Genomic DNA, 26,099 nt, shown 5'->3' with positions numbered 1-26,099 from the left:
GCTTTGGTGATGATCTCATGAGTGATGAGATCAAGCCCCACATCAGGCTCCCTGCTCAACAGGAAGTCTGGTTGAAGATTCTCTCCCTCTCTACCTCCCTTTCAAATATATAAATCAATCTTAAAAAAAAAAAAGTTTTCTACCAGAAACCTCCCTCCAGGGCACCTTGACCACATTTTGGTCCAGAATAGAAGATTAAAAATGTGAGCTTTCTGTCTGCTCACAGTTTTCTGGACTCTGCCCCTGCCTCAGGTTATTGGTGTCATGATAGAACTCATGCCTTACATGAAATTTTACTTCCTCCCCAAAGGTAAGGCTTAGTTCCCCAAGCCCAACAATTAAGAATAGTTAATGTCTTGGTTTACTACAGTATAGAACTTGTGTAATATGCTAGGTGAATTGGAATGTTTCAAAGTCAGATCAAGAAAAATTTCAACACTTATCAAGTTCTAGAATAAGAAATATCTTAGGGCACCTGGTTGACTTAGTCCATGGAGCATACAACTCTTGATCTTGGGGTTGTAAGTTCAAGCCCCACATTGGGCATAGAGATTACTTAAAATCTTTAAAAAATACATATATATTCACAGGTACAATCTAGAAAATAATTACTTTTTCCAGAAGCACAGGACCCAAAAAAGAATTTGACATATAACATTCACCATTGACAAAGAATGCGTACTAAACCAGACACTGCACTAAGTGCTTTGCATGGAAAACCACAAGGATAATATATACCACGAGATCCATGCTACCAGTATAGTAGTCCCCCTTATGCATGGGGATTATATTCTAAGATCTCTACTGAATGCCTAACACCACAGATGGTATTGAACCCTATGTATACTATATTTTTTCCTATACATACATATCTATGATAAAGTTTTATTTTAAAATAATGCACAGTAAGAAATTGGCAATGGTAACTATTAATAAAACAGAACAATTATAATAATATACTGTAGTAAAAGTTATGTGAAGGTGGTATCTCTGTTTCTCTCAGAATGTCTTACTGTATTGTACTTGCCCTTGTGGTAGTGTGAAATTATAAAATGCCTACATGATGAGATAGAGTGAAGTGAATGATACAGGCATTGTGACATAGCATTAGGCAACTATTGACGTTCTGAAGATATATGAGAGGAAAGATCATCTGCCTCCAGACTATGGTTGACCATGGGTAACTGAAATCACAGAAAGTAGAACTGCCAGATAAGGGAGGGTTCTGTACTCCCATTGTAAACAAAGGAAAATCACAGGATGGAGATTAATTTCTTTCCTTTTTTTTCTTTAAGATTTTATTAATTTGTTAGAGAGAGAGCACCTGAGAGAGCAAGAGCTGAGGGAGAGGCAGAGCGAGAAGAAGAAGTAGGCTCCCTGCTGAGCAGGAAGCCTGACTTGGCGCTCCATCCCAGGACGCCAGGACCATGACCTGAGCCAAAGGCAGAGGCTCAACCAACTGAGCCACCCAGGCACCCCGAGATTAAATAATTTCTATAAAATCACACAGTCACAGAAACAGCAGCAGGATTTGAACCCAAGTGGGTATGCTTAGGGAGCCCAAGTTCCTAACCACGATTTGTACCATACACATTTAACTGGTATTAGATGATAGTTTGTGTTAAATGTATAATAACAAAATTAGTTTACCTTGTCTCATAAAGGTGGAAGATAATATAGCAACATCTTTTAATTGATACTTATCCTCCAAAATTGCTTTTCAAATTTTCTGATTTATTCCAAAGAAACCGATTTTTAATGTTTCCTTACAAAATCATGTTCTTTCCATACAAAAAGAGTGTTCTAGTCTTTTAATAACTAAACCCCAGTACAATATTATAACCAAACGATGTGTACAGTTATACCAGTGTAAATTTTTAAAATCAGAAAATGTGGGGCCCCTGGCTGGTTCAGTAAGTAAAGCATGCAACTCTTTATCTCAAGGTTGTGAGTTTGAGCCCCACAGAGGGTATAGAGATTACGTAAAAATAAAATCTTCTTATTTTAAAGGTTTTATTTATTTATTCGACAGAGAGATAGAGAGTATAAGTAAGCAGAGCGGCAGGCAGAGGAAGGGAGAGAGAAGTAGGCTCTCTGCTGAGCAGGGACCCCAATGTGGGGCTTGATCCCAGGACCCTGGAATCATGACCTGAGCCAAAGGTAGCTGCTTAACCAGCTGAGCCACCCAGGTGCCCCCAAAATAAAATCTTTAAAAGTAAATAAAATCAGAAAATGCTATTGATCTTTTAGTGGAATAAGTATTGCTTTATTTGTAATAAAGTTACTTTATTTTTAATTCCACAGAAAATATTCACAAATAATAAAATAGATACAGAATTTGTTATTACAATTGAAAAAAGGTGATAAAATGATTCTCTTTCCAAGTCTTTCAGTCTTTCTCATTCTATCTGGGATGAAGTCTCAGTTGGGTGCTGTGATGTCTTTTTCTTTTCTTTTTTTTTTTTTTTTTAATGATTTTTATTTATTTATTTGACAGAGATCACAAGTAGGCAGAGAGGCAGGCAGAGAGAGAAGGAGGGGAAGTGGACTCCCTGCTGAGCAGAGAGCCCAATGAGGGGCTCAATCCCAGGGCCCTGGGATCATGACCTGAGCCAAAGGCAGAGGCTTTAACCCACTGAGCCACCCAGGCGCCCCAGGTGCTGTCATGTCTTAACACCTTTCTTCACAGTTGCTGCTCTCTTATTCTTTGTAAGGAGAGCTCCAAACCTCTGGTACCAGTGTCCATCTAGAATTATTTCATTTTTATTGGTATCTATTTAAATTTATGATCTAAAAATTTCTTTTTAAAAGAATTTATAGGATGGTGATTATAGTTAATAATGCTGTATTGTATATTTGAAAGTTGCTAAGAGAGTAAATCTGGAAAGTTTTCAAAGTTTCAGAAAAAGATTCATAACTTTATATGGTGACAGATATTAGCTAGATTTATTATGTTGACCATTTTGCAATATATACAAATATCAAATCATTATATTATACACCTAAAACTAATATAATGTTGCATATCAATTATAACTTTAAAATATTTACTTAATAAAGAAAATGGCTTATACAAAATTATAAAGTAATTGTATAGGTGATATGAGAACATAGCATGAGTCATGAAAGCATAGGGAAGGAGTGACTAAGGTGTGCCAAGATATAATTGTATGGCATTCCACTACTCAGTGCCTACGTTTGAGACAGGGTTCAAAGATAGTGCTGTTGAGGTGTGGTTTTGGTTTTTTTGTTTAATTAACATATAATGTATTATTTGTCCCAGGGATACAGGTCTTTGAATCATCAAGCTTACACATTTCCCAGTACTCACCATAGTACATTCCCTCCCCAGTGTCCATAACCCAGCTACCCTATCCCCACCACCCCTACTCTCCAGCAACCCTCAGTTTGTTTCATGAGATTAAGAGTTTCTTATGGTTTGTCTCTTGAGGTAGGTTTTTTTGTTTTGTTTTGTTTTGTTTTGTTTTTTTATAAACATATATTTTTATCCCCAGGGGTACAGGACTGTGAATCTCCAGGTTTACACACTTCACAGCACTCACCAAAGCACATACCCTCCCCAATGTCCATAACCCCACTCCCCTTCTCCCAACCCCCCTCCCCCCAGCAACCCTCAGTTTGTTTTGTGAGATTAAGAGTCACTTATGGTTGTCTCCCTCCCCATCCCATCTTGTTTCATTTATTCTTCTCCTATTGAGGTAGGTTTTTAACTCAATTTTTTTATTTTTTATTTTCCTCTCTGTAGTGGAGCACATGATCCAGAAGAACCAGTGTCTCTTTACCAATACCCAGTGTAAGGTTTGCTGCGCCTTGCTCATTTCTGAGTCCCAGAAGCTGGCACACTACCAGGTATGCCATTGTACCTTTAGAAAGGCTTTACTTTCAAAAAATAAAAAAAAAGAAATACTTTGCTTTCCGCACTTCTCCCTGGCTTGCAAAATGGAGTGTATGTAATTCCTTCTTAGCCACCCAGACATTGCCTCCATGCATGCTGACTGTGACTTGAAGGTTGACTTAATTTTTCTGTGTCTCATCTCTCCCATCCAAATCAGGATCATCATACTTCATCTTCCCTCTCAGTGTGGTATAGTAGAAAATACGCACTTTGGCTTTAAATAGAGCTGAGTTAGAATCACAACTCTGCTGCTCATCTTGGGCAAGAAACCTCACCATCTTCAGCCTTAGTTTCCTTATCTGTAAGATAGAGATGATGGTAATTTTCTCATTGATTGCTGTGAAGGTTAGATTTAATAGCATGTAAAGTGCCTTGAACAGAATAGGAGCTCAATAAACTAGGTTTTTCCCCACCTTCTCCTCCTCAAAAGTTTTTGTGAGGATGAATCAGATGAAAATCTAGTATTTTTGACTGCCTTAGATATGAAATGGCTTTTGGCTATTTTTGATCTTTTTCCTGGGTTCTTGCAGAGCAAAAAACATGCCAACAAAGTGAAGAGATACCTAGCAATCCATGGAATGGAGACATTAAAAGGGGAAACGAAGAAGCTAGACTCAGATCAGGTAATCCAGCTGCCATGTTGAGACTGCTCACTTCCTGATGAAACCAACAGGCAGGTTGGTGTGGTGGAAAGAAGGTGGGCTTTGAGTCAGACTGAATTGGCTTCAAATCCTGGCCATGTTTTGTGACTTGAACAAGTCTTATTACTTCTCTGAGCCTTGATTTCTTCCTCCCTGAAATTGAGAATGCTAATATCAACTATCTTTTAGGATTTTTCCAAACTAAAATGTGGAAAGATTTATAAAAAGCACCAAACACAGAGCCTGGCACATAGTAGGGCTCAATAAATGAAGCCATTGTTATGCATTACCACCCATTGGTTTACTGGAGCAGGACAAGAAGCTACCCACTCACTACTCAAGGAGAAAAAGGGGAAGGAAACCAAGCTGCTTGCTTTCTTGAAATGGGAGGGAAAGAGCTGAGTTCAGCACTTGAATGTTTTGAATAAACAAGTGGAAGAAACACCTTTCCAAATGCCTGCTCTGACTGAGATGTAAATGCATTTGGTTTTGGCTTACAAATACAATGAGAATTACGCTAAAACAGTCCTAGTCTTTCAGGGGTACCACTATTTTTGTTCCATGGGAGGTTGTTCAAATATCATGGGATAAGAAGCACGCTGATAAGGGCCCAATACCAGCTCTGCACCTTACTGGTTTGGTGACTTTGGGCAAGTCCCTTCATCTCTCTGTACTTTACCCATAAAATGGAGATGATAATTCCTACCATTTAAGGGTATTATGAGGTAAAATTCCAGTTCCTAGTGTGGATGCTCAGTGAATAAAAATTTATAGATTTCCTCCTATTGTAGTGGTCACAGATTTGGAAGAGCCTTACTCATCCCTTCTCCAGACTCATTGGACCCATCCCCTAGTTGCCCTTCTGCTTATAATTTAGAATTCAGAAAGATAAGACCTACTCTATGACTCTGGACTAGTCACTTCACCTCTTTGTATCTTGATTACTTCAACCCTCAGGGTTGAAAGGTCCAGTGGTTCAAATGAAGTGACTGACATTCCCCTTCTTCCACAACAAAGAATTACCTAGTCCAAAATGTCAGTAGTGCCAAAATTGTAAAATGTGCTCGGAATGAATACTTTATTCACAGATCAGACCTCAGAGAGGGACTGGGAGCTCTTAACGTAGGCTTGAAATACATTGTTTTCTGGCCTAATCACAATCAACAAATCAAACCTGAATATCTGCTATGTGCCAGCCTCCAGCAGAGTGCTAAGGATAGGAAACAAAGATGAGTCCAGTGGTCCATTCCCAAAGTCTCCTAAGCTGTGACACTGTTGGTTTGGGTGACAAGTGGTATCATAAGGCCTTTTTAAGGAACTCTGGGCATGCAGAGATGGAACAAGATTAATTTTTTCTGAATACCCACACAAAGCAGCTCAATAATCGTGTACTGAATGATTTTCTTGAGTAATAGTCTCCCAGAAGTGATATATATAGATATATAGATATGTGGGCCTTGAAGGCTAAGCTGATGCATGCCAGGCAGGAAAAGAGGAAGATCATTCTAGGTAGCAGGAATGGCCCAACAAAGCAAGGAAGCAACAGAAAATAAAGTGGGGAATGGTGAGTAGAGCCTGAAATGAAGTAGCTGGAGAAAGATCCAGAAAGGTAGGTTGGGGTTAGTGTGTGAAGGGAGCCTTGAATGCCCATTCTTCTATGGGCGATGGGGAACCACTAAAGATTTTCTGGCTGGGCAGTGGCGTGATCAGACCTGTGTTCTTTCTCCCAACCAGAAGAGCAGCAGAAGCAAAGACAAGAACCAGTGCTGCCCCATCTGTAACATGACCTTTTCCTCCCCTGTCGTGGCCCAGTCGCACTACCTGGGGAAGACCCACGCAAAGAACTTAAAGCTGAAGCAGCAATCCACTAAGGTGGAAGGTACTGGTTTTCCTGAGTAGTGCTATATCGGGACCCCTCCCGTCCTCATGGCACCAATGCCAGGTGCTCCCAGAAATGCTCAGTGGGGCCACAGACTTGGAGAGGTTGAACTACTTTTGAGAGCCCTTAAAAATACCAAAGTAGACCCAGCTTCAGTGAAATGCAGACTCAGAGTTGTGCTCGCCTAACCTCCCTTTCTTTGGTTACATCAGTTTTTCTCTGTAGAAGCATCTTAGCCCTGAGCTCTTGTCCTGACAAATAATTATAATTGGGAGTGCCAAAGTCCTCCAGGCCATGCATACCATGAGAGCATTCTATCTCCTACCTCTCCCACTTAGATTTTTCCCTCCCAGCATCCACCTGCCCTCATTACCATGTGTTGCAAGTTGAAAGCTAAATCCTTGTCTTTTTCGTGGGCTCAGGTTATGCCCTGCTCACTTTAATCCTCTAAGCCGCCTGTTCTCCTCAAGACAGGGACTTGCTTTTCAAAGCAGGATACTCTAGTGCTGCCACTATTGCCCAGCAAGCCGTGTTTGCCTCTGCCATGAATTCATTCCCAGTGCAGTGACTTCTAAAATAGTCCCCTTTATCTTGTCACCACTGGTACTCAGCCCTCACTCTCATCTCATTAACTCCTGGCTTTCTGGAATTTTTAACTTGTGCTAACTGCAGTTAGTCGAGAATGAAAGTTCTTTGATTTTTATTTCATTATTTTCTTGGTATTTTTGCTTCTTTATTTATATTGGACCAAGAAGTAGACTAACTATACTATTTAAAATAGTTATTAATCTTTTTTATAATACTGTATTATGAAAACAAGACAACAATGTTTTGGAAGACTTTGAAGATAAAGTGAAAAATCACTCATAATTATACCCTCTTAACATACCCAAATCTAGTTCATGCTATGAAACAACAGAATATGGACTTTGAGGTCATAGACATGCAGGATTAAATCCTGGTGCTGCTATTTACCATCTATATGACTTAACTTTTTTGTACCTGAGTTTCCTTACCTATAAAATGTTAATAATACTATCTACTTTATGGGTTGTGAGGATGAAATGTATGTAAGAAACCTAGGACATAGTAGATGTTCAGTAAATGACACCTGCTGCTGTTAGTATTATCACCATTATCAAGATAGCAAGCGAGTAGAATCCCCTTATAAAATGTAGTATTTGGTCAGGCATCCACCACCTGGAGCCTGTCATTGGCCTCGCTTATGGTTTGTTCATCAAGTTATACTAGTACTAATTGCTTTTGTTTAAAATTGGTGTTGGGGGTGCCTGGCTGGCTCAGTCAGTGCAGCGTGTGACTCTTGATCTTGGGGTCAAGAGTTCAAGCCCCACATTATGTGTAGAGATTGCTTTAAAAAAAAAGTACATAAACTAAAAAAAAAAAAAGAAAGAAAGAAAAAAGAAATTTGGTGTTGGTTCCATGAATGGTACCAAAGAGATTAAAATGTTAGGCCAAGGGAAACTGCATTAAGAACAGAAATTGATAAGGTCATTTATCTTTATATGGATTGGTCTTTTCCGTAAATGGGAAAATTCCCTGGAATATGCCAGGTCCCAAAGATTCCATATAAAAAGTTTATTTTCCATATTCATTTTCAGCCTTTGTCACATACAGATAAGTTTTTATATAGTTGTAATCAAAGTACATCTACCATTTGTATCCTGCTTTTACTTTTCACTGAATTTTGTAGTTTAAGCACATTCAATGTTATTATATAAGTGTAGAACTCTGTTTCTGAAATTAAACATTTTTCTAATGTAAAAGTAATAGAAGCATGTTGTAGAAAATATGGAAAATATAGATATATGAAAAGAAAACGTACCTATAATTTTGCCATTCAGAGATAACCACTGTTAACATTTTGGAGTACTGTTTCTCCTATAATCTTTTATTATGTGTATGTGTGTTTATCTGTGTGTATGGTTGTTTTATGTATATCCAGATTAAATTCATATATATATGTGCATATAAACATTGAATACTTTAAATAACCTTACTGTGTTTATAAAAATACTATGCATACTCACTATGAGTAATTCTTGCTCAAACAATGCAAAAAGTACAAAGAAGGAAGTAAAATATCCCCCAAATCCTGCCACCGAAAGAGAAACACTATTAATATAATGGTGACATTTGAAAATACCAGTACACACATAAAGATTGGGCATATATCTTTTAACAATGATAAGATCATATTATGTGTGTAATTTTATACATTTTCTGTTTAATATAACATTCATATTTTCCCATGTTATTAAAAACTTTTTCATAAACATTTTGTTGATCACGTAATAGTCCATCATACCACATTTAACCATTACTCTAATGTTAAACATTTTCCTTTTCCCCTTTTTTGATCTTTATAAGTAACAGTACACGAAACATCCCTGTAGAATACTCTTTCCATGTGTTTCCTAAGACTCCCATAGTTGTTATTTTTGAATGTCCATGAAGTTGTTCCTCCAACTTTACTTAACCATTTACCTCTGATGCTCCTCTTCGGTATCTTTTAAAGAATGACCTTTTTATGTTTTAACGACCATTATTGTCTCTCCTTTCTGATGTGAAGAATCTACATTCATTATAGAAAAGTTGGAAAGCACTGAAAAGCAACCTTTTACTCTATGCCTTTGGCCTTTTTTCCATGCATCACCAGTATGTTTTTTCATTTGTATATTTTACAAAATTGAGGACATAATAGATTGCTGTATAACCTGCTTTTTTTTTTTAACATAACACCACATATTGAATATTTTCTCATATATTAAATGTTCTACAACATGTGCATTACTTTTCAAGTGACTTGCTGAAACAATGGACAGGGAAAGTCAGTGGTCAGGGAAATTGAGATTCCTATGCTAGAAAACCATTGTGAGAAAAGCCAGCAAGTTTCCTCTGGCTTTCTAAAAATCCTCAAAACTTCCCCCTTTGAAGTGGTCCAGGAATGAACAATCATCTGAGCCATCTATCCGAGTGCTGCTAAGCCCTGCTTCTCTTCCACCATTGGTGGGGGTTCTAGGCCACATTTTTAAAGCAGTAGTTACTAGGTTGACATCATTCTAGCTACATGGACTCATTAGTGAATCTTGGCATCCACCTCATAAAGCAGTAGTCTGGCCCGCAATCAGTATCAGAACGTTTTTTGACCCATAGGAGGCTTATACATATGCCTGTAACAGATTCTGATTAATTGAATTCATTGACCAAAGCCAAGGATGTTTTCTGAAGGTGAAAGTATGAACTGTAGCCCTTAGCTTACCCTACTACATTCTGGCAGCCTGGCATAGCAAAGATAGCATAGTCTTTAGGGTCACACAGACAAGTTCACTCACTAGGAGGGTGATCTTGGACAAGTCACTTGACCCATCTGAGCCTTGGTTTTTCTCCATAATGTGGCAAAATGATATCTGTCTCATGGGGTAGTTCTGAGGACCACAGGAGGAATAATACATACAAAGCACGTAGCTAAATGTTAGTGTCATCCCCTCCCTCCCCTGCTCCGCCTAGAAGGCAGTGTAATCCAAAAGGCCTCCCTAGTACAGTCGCCTTTTCTAAATGACTCTCCAGGTCCTCAGGCCCTCAGTTGTTGCATCTGTGCATTGGCTCCCAGCTCTGTAACAAGGGCACTTTGAGGATGGGAATAAAATGCCCAAGTTTCTTGTCCCACTTGCTGTGAAGTTCTCAGGAACTCTGAGGGATAAAAAAACTATAAACATGTACATTTCTAAGCTGTTGTAATTGGGCAATTTGATAGCAGAAGCCTCCTCAGAATATGAGAAAATCAGTATTCATATACCTGAAGTAGTGAAAGCTGCCGACGAAGTACCTGGTCTTTGGCTCCCCCAAATCTTCCCGGTTTTCCCAGTTAAAGAAGGCATTCCCTGTTTGATTCACACAGGCAGTGCCACATCTGCAAGTGTGATTAGTGACCCAGCCTTTCTTTCCATTCAGCATACTAGAAAGCTTGGCACCTTCTGGGTCTTTTCATTGTTTCTGTTTGAACTCTCTCACCGCAGCTCTGTCAAAATGCCTTACAAATCCTTTCCTTGTGGCCTCCACCTTAGCCTTGCACCAGAATAGAGAGATGATAGATCCAGACAAGTTCTGCAGCCTCTGCCATGCGACTTTCAACGACCCTGTCATGGCTCAACAACATTATGTGGGCAAGAAACACAGGAAACAGGAAACCAAGCTCAAACTCATGGCACACTATGGGCGGCTGGCAGACCCTGCTGTCACTGATTCATCAGGTAAGAGGGCCCTGCTCACACCCAGAGCTGGATCAGGGCCTGACCAGTGGAATTCCCCAGACTACCAAGACTCTGCCCTTTTCTTCCTTACATCTCCTAAAGCAGGCGTTGCAAACTCAAATACCTAAAGAAACCAGACAGGAAATTGAAATAAGTGAAAGAGCCAAGAGGGGATTTGATCAGCTGAAGCGTATGTGCCTCTCCAACGCCGCTCCAGCTAGGTACTACCATATCTTCAGTTTTTCAAAAGAATCTAGAAAGTCAGATTTCTTTAAGAATTCCTCTCATTTTTAGGTGTGCTGGGCTGGCTCAGTCAGTAGACCATACAACTCTTGGTCTTGGGGTTGTGAGTTCAAGCCCCATGTTGGGTATAGAGATTATCTAAAAATAAAATCTTAAAAAAAAAAAAAGAAAGAAAGAGAAAATTCCCCCTCAGTTTTAATTGTGCTACCAAATTTTAAAAATGTTAAATCTTGTGTGAGTTAAACCTGTCTGCAAGCCAAATTTGGGCCAGGGCCACCAGTTTGCAACCTCTGATTTATGCTCCCTGTCATCCACTTTCCTGTGAGAAGACCTCAGTAGCCTCTGTCAGACTTTAGAGTATCTTCAGGGCCCCTCATCTCTCAGCAGCTCAGGCCTGCCTATATCCCTGGGACAGTGTGGTAAAGGACACCACTCTCAGAGAACATTAGTTTTTCCCTGACTTCAAAATACCAGTCAGCATCAGAGGAGTAAGCATTTGTGAAGAGTTAAGAGCCCATCACAATATGCTTCTGGCTTATAATAAGAGTGGGGAAGGAGAGGGTTATTATTTTTTCTCTTTTGTTCTGTCAGTAAATATTTATCGAGCACCTACTGTGTTCCTTTATTGAGGTATAGTAGTGACCAAGACTGACACAGTGCCTGTCTCATGGAGCCTACATGAGCATTCATATGGGTCCTCAGGTTTTCCATCCAGGCCACGGAGGTACAGCACCAGACAGTCAACACTTGAGGCCGCAGTGGCATCCAAGTACAAAAAACTTGGCCTCAGGGAGCCTGCTGCTTAGAGTCATCTGTGTTCTTGCCACAGTCCTGGAAAGGAGAACACCCAGATGCTGTAGATGTTCCACATATATGAGCAAGGGGAGAGATCATGCCTCTCTAACAACCCCAAACACAAAAGCAGCCATTCAACACAGGGTGTCACTGAGCAGTACTGACAAGATGAGATGGGCATGAAAGAGTGGCTTCAGCAGGGTGCTGTGGACTGTTCTTCCAATGCCACTGAAGGATCCTGCATTACAAACTTCTTCAAAATTGGATATTTACCTAGTGTTCCCACATACAAGCAGTGCCTTCCCCTTTAACAGGATCAGCCCCATACGCTGAGGAATCTGGAAACTTCAGAAACAAGCCTCAGAACCCTTCTTCTATGACTCCCTCCTATTTTGGACCAAGCCTGATAGAAACAACACAATATCTAGCCGGCATGATCCAGGGTTCTCTTGCCGCTGACCCTTTGCTCCAGCTCCTGGCCCTCCTTTATTTGGCACTGCCCTGGTCATTTCCTATTTATCTCTGGCTACTGCCAGAGAGTTTTACTGCCTAAAACACTGTTGTGTTTTAGCTGCTTATCTTAACTTCTATCCATTCTATTCTTTTGTCTTAAGCCAAAACCTCCTTCTAAAAGCCAAAACCTCCATTCGTCTAAGGCTAATTACCATACTTAATCCTAGAATTTTTATCCTAGGTCCTATTTTCTTGCTTAAGGCATCTGACTGCTTGACAGATCAACCAGAATTTTTCATGAAAACCTAGACCCAGGACAGGGGTATCACACCCCCTTTGATATGAACATGTATATTATAATATAACTCCCACAGCATTCCTAAATGTAGGTATGATTTTCCCATTTCACACAAATAAAGAAGTTGATACTCAGAGCAACCTGCCTGAAATCGTACAGCTCCAGGATTGTGGCCAGAGGGGGTAGTAGCCTCAGTGGGGGGTAGCCTCAGTGGGGCATGCAGCTTTCTCCTGCTCTGAGGGTTCTATGCAGATCCAAATGGCATGGTTTCTTCCTGGGTGGCAGGCAGAGTCCTGGGGTGTGGCTCAGTGGTCCCCAATCTGGAGGGCTTAGGGGCGAGGCCTCTGGGGAGGGAAGCCTGAAAAGCCAACCTAGGGTTAGGGTTAGGGCCTAGGGGCATAGCAGGTCTATTCTTCCAGCACTGAGGCAGGCTCCCCAGGGGCGCTGAGTAGAGGTCAGGGATGGCCAGCGTTTTTAGACAACTCAGGCTCTGCTGCACCTGGCATTTTGTGCGCTTTCTCGCAGGGTTGGGGCCGCAACTGCTAGGAACCACAGGCCAGGCCCAGGCGGCTCCGCTGAAGGCCCCCGCCGCCGGAAGCAAGTTCGATGGGGTTTCCGGCCAATTCTCACAAACTTTCTACCCAAATTGATATTGATTTGGGCAGAAATCTCGTGAGAATTGGCCAGCATTGTGCAGTCATTTGAGCCTTGAGCGCCCGGTGTTGGGAGCATGTTCTCGCTAGGTGCGTGGTGCAACCGTCCAGGACCATGGGTCGGTCAAGGCGGCTCCCCTAATGCACCCTGAGGTGATCTCCTCCGGGGAAGAGTTGAGGGAGAGGGTCAGATTGAGCACCAGCCTCGGGGTTTCTGTCCTGGGGGTATGCCAAAGGTAGGGGTGGCCTAGAGGGGGGGTGGGGCATGCAGGTTTCCCCCACTGTGAGGGTCTGCGTAGCTCCAGACAGTGCATTTTCCTTGGGGGTGGCAGGTGGAGTCCTGGAGTGTGCCTCTGGTCCCCAATCTAGAGGAGTTCAGGGCCAGGGCTCTGGGGACAGAAGCCTGAAAACCCAACCTAGACATAGGGTTAGGACCTAGGGGCATGGCAGGCCTGATCTACCAGTGCTGAGGCAGGATCCCCAGGGGTCCAAGTTGAGGGCCAGGGTCAGGCCAGGTTTGTGACCGGGGGTCACTGACAGTGGAGTGGCCTCAGAGGGGCATGCAAGTTTCTCTGGCTCTGAGGGTTCTGCACAGCTCCAAATAGCACGGTTTCCTCCTGGGTGTCAGGCGGAGTCCTGGGATGTGGCTCAGGGGTCCCTAATCTGGAGGTCTTGGGGACCAGGCCCCGGGGACGGAAGCCTGAAAACCCAACCTAGAGAGGTAGGGTTAGGGCCTAGTGGCATGGCAGGCTGGATATGCCAGCGCTGTAGCGGGATCCCCGGGGTTGGGGACAGTGGTACCAAGTTGAAGGCACAGGTCAGGTGGCACATCAGGCTCCAGGTTTGTGGCCAGGGGCCACCGAAGGTGGGGGTAGCCTCAGGGGGGCACACAGGTTTCTCCCGCTCTGAGAGTTCTGTGCAGCTTCAAATGGTGCACTTTCCTCCTGGGTGTCAGGTGGAGTGCTGGAGTGTTAGTCAGGGATCCTCAGTCTGGAGGGCTTGGGGGCCAGGCCTCTGGGGACGGAAGCCTGAAAAGCCATCCTAGAGGTAGGGTTAGGGCCTAGGGGCCTGGTAGGCTGGATCTGCCAATGCTGAGGCGGGATCCCCAGGGGGCCCAAGTTGAGGGCAGGGGTCATGTGTCATGTCAGACTCTGGGTTTGTGGCCAGAGAGGTTGCCGAATGGTCTGATGTTATTAAGTGACAGTCAGTGTATGTCTTTGTCTGTAGTTCGGTCTGGCTCTAAGACTTACACTCCTTTCTCCTGCCTCCAGCTCTGAGTATACTTGGCAGGAGGCTTTCCAACTGCAGGACGTCTGTAAAGGCACCAAACCTACTCTGAGCCCCTTCTACACAGAGGTGGGATGCTGGTCTAGGATATGCAAAGCAGTGACTTTAGCTGACAGAGACTCCACCTTAGCAAAGGTTTTAGGTTGATTAGAAGCTTGAATTTTCCCTTCTGGCCTTTGCCAAAACTTAATTACCCAACTTTTTTTTTAAAGAAGATTTTATTTGACAGAGGGGGAGAGAAAGAGAGCACAAGCTGGAGAATGGCAGGCAGAGGGAAAGGAGTGGTTGAAGATGTGGGACTGGATCCCAGGACCTTGCGATCATGACCTGAGCCAAAGGCAAACTCTTAACTGAGTGTTAGTCCCGAGTGTGCAACTCTTGATTTCAGGATTGTAAATTCGAGCCCCATGTCGAGTGTAGAGATTACTTAAAAATAAACTATTTTTTTTTAAGACTTTATTTATTTATTTGACAGAGAGAGATCACAAGTAGGCAGAGAGGCAGGCAGAGAGAGAGAGAGGAGGAAGCAGACTCCCTGCCGAGCAGAGAGCCCGATGTGGGACTCGATCCCAGGACCCTGAAATCATGACCTGAGCCGAAGGCAGCGGCTTAACCCACTGAGCCACCCAGACGCCCCAAAAATAAACTTTTTTTTTTTTTTAAAGATTTTATTTATTCATTTGACACAGAGCGATCACAAGTAGGCAGAGAGGCAGGCAGAGAGAGAGAGAGGAGGAAGCAGGCTCCCCGCGGAGCAGAGAACCCAATGCGGGACTCGATCCCAGGACCCTGAGATCATGACCCGAGCCGAAGGCAGCGGCTTAACCCACTGAGCCACCCAGGCGCCCAACTATTTTAAAAAAGAAAAGAAAATGGGGCACCTGGATGGAGCAGTTGGTTAAGCATCTGACTCTTAGTTTCAGCTGAGGTCATGATCTCAGTGTAATGAGATCAAGCCCCACTTTGGGCTCTTTGCTCATCGTGCATTTTGCTTAAGATTCTCTCTGCTTCTCTACCCTGCTCTCACTCTCTCTCTCTTTCTCTCAAATAAATAAATAAATAAATCTTCCTTTAAAAAGTAGGGGGCACCTGGGTGGCTCAGTTGGTTGAGTGCCCGGCCCTTGATTTGGGGTCAGGTCATGATCTCAGGGTCCTAGGATCAAGCCCCATGTCTGACTCTATGGGGAATCTGCTTGGGATTCTCTCACTCTCTCTCCTTCTGCCCCTCCCCCTGCTCGCGCACATGTGTGCACTCTCTCTCTCTCTTAAATAAATAGACAAATCTTTAAAGAAAGAAAGAGGGGCGCCTAGGTGGCTCAGTGGGTTAAGCCGCTGCCTTCGGCTCAGGTCCTGATCTCAGGGTCCTGGGATCAAGCCCCGCATCGGACTCTCTGCTCAGCAGGGAGCCTGTTTCCTCCTCTCTCTCTGCCTGCCTCTCTGCCTGCTTGTGATCTCTCTCTGTCAAATAAATAAATAAAATCTAAAAAAAATAAAAAATTAAAAAAAGAAAGAAAGAAAGAAAAAGAAACAAACGGGTTGACTTAAGATGGGGGAACAAAGATCAAGGAAGGCTTCCCAGAGCATAAGGAGAATAGAGTTAGGCAAAACGATCCTGGGCAGAAGATGAACAAGCATCCAGTCATGGTTATGTTAAGGATTTGGGCCTTTATCCTAAGAGCATTGGGAAGCCACTGACAGTTTAAGCATTTTTAGATCATTCTGCTTACAAAGTGGAGGATGTTTTGGAACAGAGAGGAAAGGGAGTGAGAAGACCCCAGCAATGAGGATATTGTAGTAATTAATACAAAAGAAGATGGGAGCTTGAACTAAGGTAGCAATGGAGAAGGTAGACAGAAGTAAATGGATTTAAGAGCTACTTTGGAAGTAGAATTGCCAGAATTTGGCCATCACATATGGGAGGTGAGGGGCACCTGGCTGGCTTAGTCAGTAGATCGTGCAGCTCTTGATCTTGAAGTTGTGAGTTCAACTCCATGTTAATGAAACAGATTACATAAAAAGAATATCTTTACAAAAAAAAAAAAAAAATGGGAGGTGAAGGAAAGGGAATAGTCCAGAATTGTGACCAGATTTAGTCTTAAGCTAGTAGGTGGATAGCCAGGTTTCATCAGCTTAAGTTTAAGATGCCCATGTGATATCCAAGTAGGTAGATGGATATATAGATCTAGACCTCAAAGGAGAGGTTTGGTTTAGAGATACTGCCATATGGTAGGTCAGTAGCTATTAAATATTGGTAGGTTTCATATGTTTTAGGTGGTAATTAAAGTCAGGGGCATGAACGCAACCCCCTAGAGAGTTCAGAGAGAAGAGCTGAGGGTCTACAATTAAGCCTTCTGCAAATACTGTCCACTGATGTTTAAAAAGGACCTGAATTCTGATTGCAATCATGTTTCCCTTAAATTCCTTCAAGGGATTTATCTTCCAGGAAATACTTGAAGATACAAAGGAATCAAATGTAGCCGGGACCATTGGCTGGATTTTTGGAGTAGAGGTGATCATTGGTGTTCACAGTAGCTACAGTTACCATGGAAGGCTGATTTAAAGATACTCTCCACCTCTTTACCAGACTGACGCATTGAACCCATAAGAGTAAAATAATGCTAGTGATGAAAACTCACACTTGTTGAGCACTTACTATGTGTCAAATGCTTTTACTTAAATCATTACAATAACCTTATGAGGTTGATACTAATATTAACCTCATTTTATAGGTAAGGAACCTGATTCTCAGAGAAGCCCCACTTTTACAAATGAGGAAACCAAATCTCAGAGAGGTTAAGTAACTGGCCTGTGGTCCTACAGGTAAGAAATGATAGAGCTGGGATTTGAGCCTAGGTGATCTCACTCCGGAGTTGTGAAACTTTAGGATGGCAGATGATTGAAAAAGTGTCAGAACCAGAGGGCTCTTGAAGTTATGCATACAGCTGCCTTGTACAGCTAACATTTGGCTTGCTAGAATAAGTACAGCCTTTGTGGCCAGCCAAGTGAGTTTGCCACTTCCTAACTCTGTGTTCTTAGACATGTGATTGTGCCTTATTTTCCTCATCTATAAAATAATGATAATAATTCACACAGGATCGTTATGAGGTCCAAACAAAGTAATACAGTGTGCATGGCCTATATCAGATACTTAGTTAATAATATTGCTTTTTATTATAAGCATTATGGTTATCAGTTATAGAGTAATTGGCTTATAGTTGAGAAAAACTGAGGATCAGAAAGTGGAAGGGAGGGCGCCTTGGGTGGCTTAGTTGGTTAAGCAACTGCCTTTGGCTTAGGTCATGATCCTGGAGTCTCGGGATCGAGTCCCACATCGGGCTCCCAACTCCACAGGGAGTCTGCTTTTCCCTCTGACCTTCTCCATTCTTATGCTCTCTCTTACTGTCTCTTTCTCTCTAATAAATAAATAAATAAATATAACCTTTTTAAAAAAGTTAAAAAAGAGGGGCGCCTGGGTGGCTCAGTGGGTTAAGCCACTGCCTTCGGCTCAGGTCATGATCTCAGCGTCCTGGGATCGAGTCCCGCGTCGGGCTCTCTGCTCAGCAGGGAGCCTGCTTCCTTCTCTCTCTCTTTCTGCCTGCCTCTCAGTGTACTTGTAATTTCTCTCTGTCAAATAAATAAATAAAATCTTTAAAAAAAAAAAAAAGTTAAAAAAGAAAGAAAAAAAGAAAGGAAGGGAGGAGAAGGGATTTCACCAACATCACATGAAGGCAGAGCCAGAGGTCCAGCTCCGTATCTTTGCTCCTGACCATGCTTTCTACTAGACCATGTGGACAAAGACCACTTTGGCAATGGATCAGAGCTGGTAGTAAGACAGGGTGTCTGTTAGCCCCAAGGTAGAAAGACAGATTAATTTTCATAGCAGGTATTCCCATTAATTACTATTATTGCAAGCCCAAGGAGAGGGGTGGTTTCCCAGAGATCTCTCAGCGAAGAACATTCTTAATGAGGCCACTTAGCACAGTCATGGTAGAAAAGACAGTTACACCAAATGTCACCTCTTTGTTCTATCAGTTTTTTATTTACTCAACAGACAGCTAGTCTGGACCAGGTTCAGTTCTGGGGATGCTCCAGGGGATGAGGAAGTTCCCAACCCCAGGAAGCACATAGACACACAGCCTGTGCCCCCTGAGCATTGAGGCCTCTGGGATTCTCATCAGGGCCAACCACCTAACCTCACTCCACCATCCATCCTCAGAAGGGCATTAACTGTCAAAAGCAGCAGTCCCCAGGTCCCTTTTTATTGGATAACTAAACATCTTGATTTTTATGTTTCAGCTGGGAAGGGCTACCCCTGCAAGACGTGTAAGATAGTGCTGAACTCCATAGAACAGTATCAAGCTCATGTCAGCGGCTTCAAACACAAGAACCAGTGAGTATTCATCCTTTGAAATTCAAGGGTCTGCAACAAGAACTCAGGGCTTCTAAATTAAAACAAAGCCAGATATTCCTTTGCTAAACTGGTATCCTGGCAGCCTTTTCTCAGTCAACAGATCAATCAGTTAACAGAAAGAAGTGTCTCCTTTGTAAGTTTTTCTCCGATCACCTTCTCTGCAGCCTTTGGACCTGCTGGGCTGAAGGTTTTCACAGAGAAACATAGTTTCCTTAGTGGTCTTCTAAAAGTACTTAGATTTCCTGCCCTTCAGTAGTCTGACTAGGGAAGCTTTTTTTTTGTTGTTCCCACCAGTAGCACAAAGAATTTAGTCTTGATTGCCATCAATTCTATGGCAAGGGCTCCCTCTACAGGTTATTACCTAATATGACCAGGTTTCTTCATTCCTTGATCAAATATTTATTGAACACCCTCGGAGTGTTGGCCAAGACAGACCCAATCCTTGCTCTCATGACCTTACATTCTGATGGGGGGCCGGGGGAGACAAACAATAAACAAGTAAACAACCAATAGTTACAAACTGTGATAAGTGCTTTGGAGTAAACAGAATCAGTCATCTGTTATAATAACCTTGAAAATGACTAACATTCTTTGAGCCCCTATTCTGTTACAGGGCATATACCAAGCAGATTCTCTCAGGTAATCCTCACAACAGCCCTAAGAAGAAGGGATTATTGTTACAGATAGGCAACCACCATTCCAAGTGACAGTGTGAGGCAGAGCTTGTAATTCATACTGAGGCTTGCCTGGCTCACAGCACACTTCTCCAGGGCATCATGCTTACAAGGAGGCTGTGGCACAATGTGATATGAGGCAACTAGGGCCTGGCCAAGGGAGGGTTCACGTGGTTCCGTCCCTTCCTTTCAGAAGGGACCTGGGTCGTAGGGACAGTGTGCCACTAGGTAACCATCTGAGATGGAAATGCCCCCCATTTTACCAATGAGGAAACTGAGTTTCAGGCAGGCAAGTCTCCTAAATGATTTTTTTGACTTTGGTGGTAGGTCCTGTATTGCTCACAGAGCTGAATGAATTAAAGGTAGTAGAAACCCAGACTATTAGAGTCAAAATGTCCTTGGTCCTCTCTGCCTGAAGTTTCCTCTCCCACATTGCAGCAGATCTTATTTATATGTGTTTAATATGTATTTTTATATTGGAGGACTCTTGAGGCTTCTTTTAGGTTTGACACAAGCCCCTATAATCCAGCCTGGGGCTCACTCCCATTTTAGTATACCTCCCTTGCAGCTTTACTGGTGGCAGTTTCAGTACACCACCTAGAACCAATCAGAGCCCTGCGCTAGGGCTACCTCATCTTGAAAATGATAGCGTTTACTATTTTCTTCCTATACTGCCAGCTGTGTGACTTTAGGTGAGTCAGTAAACCTCTCTGAACCTCCACTTCCTTTTCTGTAAGATTATAGATAGGATTTGTGGAACACCTAATTTATTTATTTATTTATTTATTTATTTAAGATTTTATTTATTTATTTGGCAGGCAGAGAGGCAGGCAGAGAGAGGAGGAAGCAGGCTCCCTGCTGAGCAGAGTGTCCCATGTGGGGCTCAATCCCAGGACCCTGAGATCATGACCTGAGCTGAAGGCAGAGGCTTTAACCCACTGAGCCACCCAGGCGCCCTTGGAACACCTAATTTAATCTCATTTAATTCGCAATAGCAGCTCTGAATTAAAGCCACACAACCCCCCCTTTTCCAACCCAAGGAAACCTAAAGTCAGGTAGGTTAAGTGACTTGCCCAGGATTGCATAGTTACTTGGAATTAGACCCAGAATTCAAATGTTTTGATTCCAAAGTGTATTCATTTTGCTCTGACATTCCAAATGGAGCTCATTATCGTCACCTGATAGGATGACATGAAAGTTAGAGATAATATATGTGTAGTACTAGTACCAAAAAGGGGTACTAGCTTATTAAAGATAAGCTTTCATTCATTCAACAAATATTTAATGAGTACCTATTATGTGCCATGTCCTGTTTGGAACACTGGGGCTACAGTAAGAACCAAGACCAGTAGTGTTCCCTGATCTTTTGGATCCCTATCTAGTGGTAGAAGCAGATCCTAAACAAATGCATAAACAAATGAAACAATATCAGGTGTTGCTAGATGCCCAGAGAGTGGGATAGAGAGGGACATGAGAGCCACTTGTGACTCAGTGTGAGGGGGAGAATGGTCAGTCTATACTATCCAGGTCATATAGGGCCCTGTAGGCAGAATAAATGGTGTGGTATAGTGGAGAGACATAGGCTGCCATCCTGAATCAAGCACACTTTCAAAAAGCTTACTGTTTGTTGTTAAAAATAACAACAAAACAACACTAAAAAGCTTACTGGGGGCAGGTGACTTACACTTTCTGAACTTTAGTTTCCTCATAAATAAAATGGAGGTACTATCTCAATCCTTATCAAATTGCCATGAGGATAAAATAAGATGCTAGCAGCAAAGCACCAAGCATTGTGCCTAGCTTACATGGCCCTCAGTAAAGGAGAGCTACCCTCCTTATTACTCCAAGGCCCTGGAAGAGCTGTATTATCCTTAGAATAAACTACCTGGATAAACCGCCACAAACTGACCCTGTACATTTATTCTTTCTCAAATTGCAGGTCACCAAAAACAATGGCATCCCCCCTGGGCCAGATTCCAGTGCAAAGGCAACCCGTTCTGAAAGACTCAGCCACATTGGAAGACTAGAGATGTTTCTGTCCAGCACCCAAGGTTGAACCAGCCATGAGCCAGCTTCCTGTGACCATGGTCAGCCCTTGGCTCCCTCTTCCTTGTTTCTTATACCTGGAGAACACATAGGCCTGAGGCAGCAGATAGCCTCTGATTGGTCCAGGCAAATCCACCCCTGCTCTACCCCTTTGGAATGGACCCTGTAGGTCAGGACGAGAGAAAGGGGTGGATCTTGAGAGGACTTGGGGCCTCACAGGGTAGTAGTTTGGAGGATGGCCTTTCCCCTTCCCCAGCGTCTTTGGGCCATATGTCATGAGTCCTAGACCTGTCTTCCTCTGCAAGTCAGTTTTGAACCAGTCTCTGTAGCTAAAGAACTGAGCACTCCCTGGGCTCTAGGCAGCTCCAGTGAAACCTGGAGCTTTCACACCAGACCTTGGCCTAGGAGGGAAAGGGTAGATGGAAATGGCTGTTCCATGGAAGCTTGGAGGTAATATGACTCCCTCTTTCCCCAAAAAGTACAGGCTTTCCTGAGCCTGGGACCAGATGCTGGCCAGTTAGACAGTTTTCACTCACTGTGAAGTTTCCTCCTAGATCAGTGATACAGTCCTGGCAGAGCAGTGCTATCCTTCCTGCTCCTTCTCTGCAGTTCCTGAATGGTGCTAAGGATTTGCAGCAGCTGGAAAAAAGCTAGAGCGGGAGGAAGCCTCAGTATCCTGTGGGATCATGGAAATCTCCAAGGGGGTCCTTTCCCCTCCTCTGTCAGAGAGGTGCTCTGACCCAGGGACATGTGGGAAAGTTCCCACATGCAAGTTCCCTTGAAGGTTCTGTGCCCTTAAAGGCAAACTGCCTCATGCCAGCCAGCTCAGAGGTTCATTGCTGCTCCTTGGCTCTACTAGCCCTCTCCTTCTCCTTATGCAGCAGACCACCTGCCCAGGTTGCTGTGGTGCTAGCCCTCTCCCATCATCCACCAGGAGATGCCTGGGTGCCAGGGAACAGGATAAGACCCCCAGGAAAAGAAAGGAGAGCTGGTACAGGTTTCTGCAGTGAGGAAAAAGATGTTCCCTGGGCTCCAAGCTTAGATTTCTCCAACTCTGCTGTGTTTTATATCCTGGGACTTCACTTGTAGCTTTCAAGCAGGAATTCCAAGGAGTGTCACCATCATAGGCCCCTCTTCATTGAGTCAGAGAAGCCCCTAGTTGCTCTCGTGGCCTCTTCCCCCTATTGCCTATCCCTTTGCCTGTGAAATGCCTTTACTTATTGTGTATGGGTGTGTGTGTGTGTGCTTATGCTTTGTCTCTTGGTCACTGAAGCATCTAAATAAAGAATTTCTCCCATGAGCCAGACTGCAACTTAACAGGCCTGGGATTTGGTGCCATATTGCCGTTGGATCTAATATGCGTGTCTTCACCCCTCTCGGACTCCCAGGGCTCTAAACACTGACCTTAAGAGGTGAGACAGAGATAAACATCTAAATTGCCTGGCAACCTTGTTGAAGCCTTCCCAGGTGCCCTAAACTTAATACGATCTCATCCATTCATCTGCCTCCCCGTCACTGAGGGCTTTATGGAGCTCTTTAGGAGGGTTAAGCTGAGAATCTACTTTGTTTGAGAGGATCGTTCTGGCTGTTCAATGGAGAAGAGATGCAGGAGAGCAGGGCAGGAGACAGACAGGGAAACCCAAATGGAGGCTGTGTCCAGTATGGCTCTCTCCAGGCTAATCCCTTCAGGGCTAAGACCTAGCCTCTTTCATCTCTACTTCTCTAATATGGAGTGGTGTGTCATGAAGTGTTTGTTGAATAATGAATGTATGAATGAATGAGTGTGTATACAGAAAGATGGCCTTTCCCTACACAGCTCTTCTTCAGCACTGGCTTTGTTCCATCAACTTATAAGCCTAGAGATTCTTGCAGAAAGCTTTTCTATGACCCAGAAATGAGCTAGGGAAGGAGTATGTGTGATGGCCTCAGGAGCCCTTTGTCCAGCATTTGTCTCAGACAGCCAGATCTGAGAAGAGTATGCATGCAGCCTCAGCCCCTATTCTTCACCCAGCAAACTGTTTTTGCGCACCTGCTCTTGACCAGCTGGGAAGGGCCCTATACAGTCCCCACAATGGGTTCTCAGCTTTCAGCATCCAAAGTCCCAGACTGTCCCAGAAGTTTCTCTGGAATCCTTCTTACCTTATACAGGATGTCAGAATCAGCCTTATCGATCAGGCAAAGAAATGAAGGGCAGAAGGGTGGGTGGGCTGCCAGATCATTAGCTGTAGCCCATAAGACCTCTTAGTCTAGGTTTAGAAGTCACTGCTAGCCGTGTGCCCAGCCCTGTTGGCAAGAGGGCACAGGAGTGAACACTTTCTTGCCATTGGGGAGCTCATACACAATAAAGATCACTATGGCAATGGTGAGAGGATCATACAGGGTATAGTGAGAATGCCCAGGACACAGGCACTAACTCAGCTAAGGGTATGAAAAAGCTAGAGAAGTTGGGAAACATGCATTTGATCTGCATAACAGCCTTTTGAGCTAGGTAATCATATCCCATTTTATAGAAAAGACTTTCAAAGAGATACAGTATTTTGCCCAAGGTCCTGCCACTAAGAAGCAACAAATGGAGAGTGGAATCCAATTCTCTAGATTCCTAGTCTGGAACCCTTTCCAAACAAGGACCAGAATCCTTCCCACAGGACCCCTGGGCCTTGCCCACCCACCTTCTGGCAGAGCTATGGTCTCACAGAGCAAACAACCATCAAAGAGATTGGACAAGGCTCAGTGGTTATTTTATATTCCAAGTCCCCCCAATACTTCTCATAATTTTATCCAAGATTCCCAGTGTATTAGACTTCAATTATAACTGTAAAAAACTGAAACCAAAATGATTAGCAAAAAAGGAAAATTTACCGATTCACCTAATGAAAAATTTCAGTACAGGGATGGCTAGATCCAGGTTCTGACACAATGTCATCAGGAAGAATTTAATCTCACTCTTCTTTCCTCTGTGTGGCCTCTTTCTCAGGTGAACTCCCTCCAAGGAGGTAGCAAGATGGCCACTGGCAGCTCTAGGCTTTTATCCTGATAGATAGGCAACTATAGTCTAGAAAGAACATCTTTTCTTACTAGCTCCAAGAAAAAAAATCCTGGATTGATTCATTAGCCAGCTTGGCCCTGTCCCAATTCCTAAACCAATCACTACAACTAGGGGAAATGGTGCCCCGATATGGGGCCTGGGATAGAGTGAGCTCCACCTAAAACACTTTGGAAGAGAAAAGGAGAAAGTGTGGGGCTTCTTCCAAACCAGGGGAGAAGAATGGTTTGAGGTGGGCAAAAAGTAACTGCTGTAAGCCAGACCCAAAAATTGTCTGTATTTGAAATACCACTTTTTCCCTAACTTGCTGAGCTACATTTTGTAATGTGCTCTAATTTTTCAAGTACAGTTTGATAATCCTGACATATGTGTCCACATCTGAGTAATCACCATCCAGATCAAGATACAGAACATTGCCAGATCCCCAGAAGGTTCCCTTGTTCCCCTTCCTAGTATTTATCACCTAGAAGTAAACACTGCTTTGACCTCTATCACCATAGACTAGTTTTGCTTGCTCTTGACTTTTATAAAATGGAATCACATCCTCTTTTGTGCAATATCATGTCTGTGAGATTCATCCATGTTTTTATGTGTGTCAGAAGTTCATTTTTTTCATGCTGGGTAGTAATAGTCTGTTACATGAATACACTGCAATTGGGTTATTTCCATTTTGAACTATTATAAATAAAGCTCTTGTGAAAAATTTTATATGTGTCATTTGGTATGCATGTACCCACATATACCCAGGAGTAGCATTGTTGTATCATAGGATAGGTGTGTGTTTAGCTTGTCAAGATACTACCAAAATGTTTTCCATTGTGGTTCTACCAACTTACCAATTTGCCAGCACTTGGTATTGTCAGTCTTTCTAATTTTGGACATTGTTGTGGCATGTGGGAATTTGAACCCAAGGGTTCATACTGACTTCATATCAGGGCCCCTCTTACTCTGAGCATCCCAGCGATCAGATTTGAATTTCTCTAGCCTGGGATGATCTCTCATGTCAGTGCCCAGGACCCACAATACCCAATCCAGCAGGCTCCAACAGAGCCAATGGCCCTGGTGGTGAAGGAGGGTCTCATGGAGGGAGAGGCATCAGCCCTAACAAGGCAGTCTAGAGTAGCAGCAAAAACTCGGGCTGGAATCAGGCAGCCAGGGTTCAGATCTTAGCTCTGCAGAGCTGTGTGATCTTGCTGAGCTGCCCTGTACGTAAGGGTGAAACATTAGTATCTACCTTTTAGGGTTATTTGGGGAATTAAAAGAATAGATACATATGAAACAATTATGGTACCTAATTGATGACAAATACTATGAAAATGAGGACTATGTAAATGTTCCTTATATTATTGGCCTGAAGTAAGCTCTGGGTCTCCCTGGGAATGTGAGGCTAGAAGCAGATGGCATCTGGCACAGAGTCCTGTATTAAGTGTCAATGATTTATGAAATGCCAGAAACCTCATTCAATCTGATTGGGGCAGGGGGCAGGGCA

At 43.2% G+C, this 26,099-nt stretch overlaps 1 protein-coding gene across 6 annotated transcripts in view; it reads left to right on the top strand.

Annotated features, from left to right (window-relative positions):
* Positions 1 to 25,209, top strand: part of ZNF346 (zinc finger protein 346) — a 34,697-nt gene extending 9,488 nt beyond the window's left edge. The window contains exons 2-7 of one of the 6 annotated variants that reach the window (XM_032336911.1): positions 3,767 to 3,870; positions 4,447 to 4,539; positions 6,292 to 6,436; positions 10,474 to 10,707; positions 18,733 to 18,826; positions 21,461 to 25,209. In XM_032336911.1, the coding sequence (XP_032192802.1) occupies positions 3,767 to 3,870; positions 4,447 to 4,539; positions 6,292 to 6,436; positions 10,474 to 10,707; positions 18,733 to 18,826; positions 21,461 to 21,548 (758 nt within the window). In that variant the 3' untranslated portion in view covers positions 21,549 to 25,209. Of the gene's footprint in view, positions 1 to 3,766; positions 3,871 to 4,446; positions 4,540 to 6,291; positions 6,437 to 10,473; positions 10,708 to 17,165; positions 17,257 to 18,732; positions 18,827 to 21,460 lie in introns of those variants that run through there. The other 5 variants (XM_032336913.1, XM_032336915.1, XM_032336914.1 and 2 more) reach the window with 5 other exon arrangements.
* Positions 25,210 to 26,099: the final 890 nt, after the last annotated feature.

This window comes from Mustela erminea, chromosome 3 (genome assembly GCF_009829155.1).
Source record: "Mustela erminea isolate mMusErm1 chromosome 3, mMusErm1.Pri, whole genome shotgun sequence".
Taxonomy (NCBI): Eukaryota; Metazoa; Chordata; class Mammalia; order Carnivora; family Mustelidae; genus Mustela; species Mustela erminea.
Note: the sequence above shows the minus strand (reverse complement) of the source record. Positions and strands in the feature narration are given on the sequence as shown.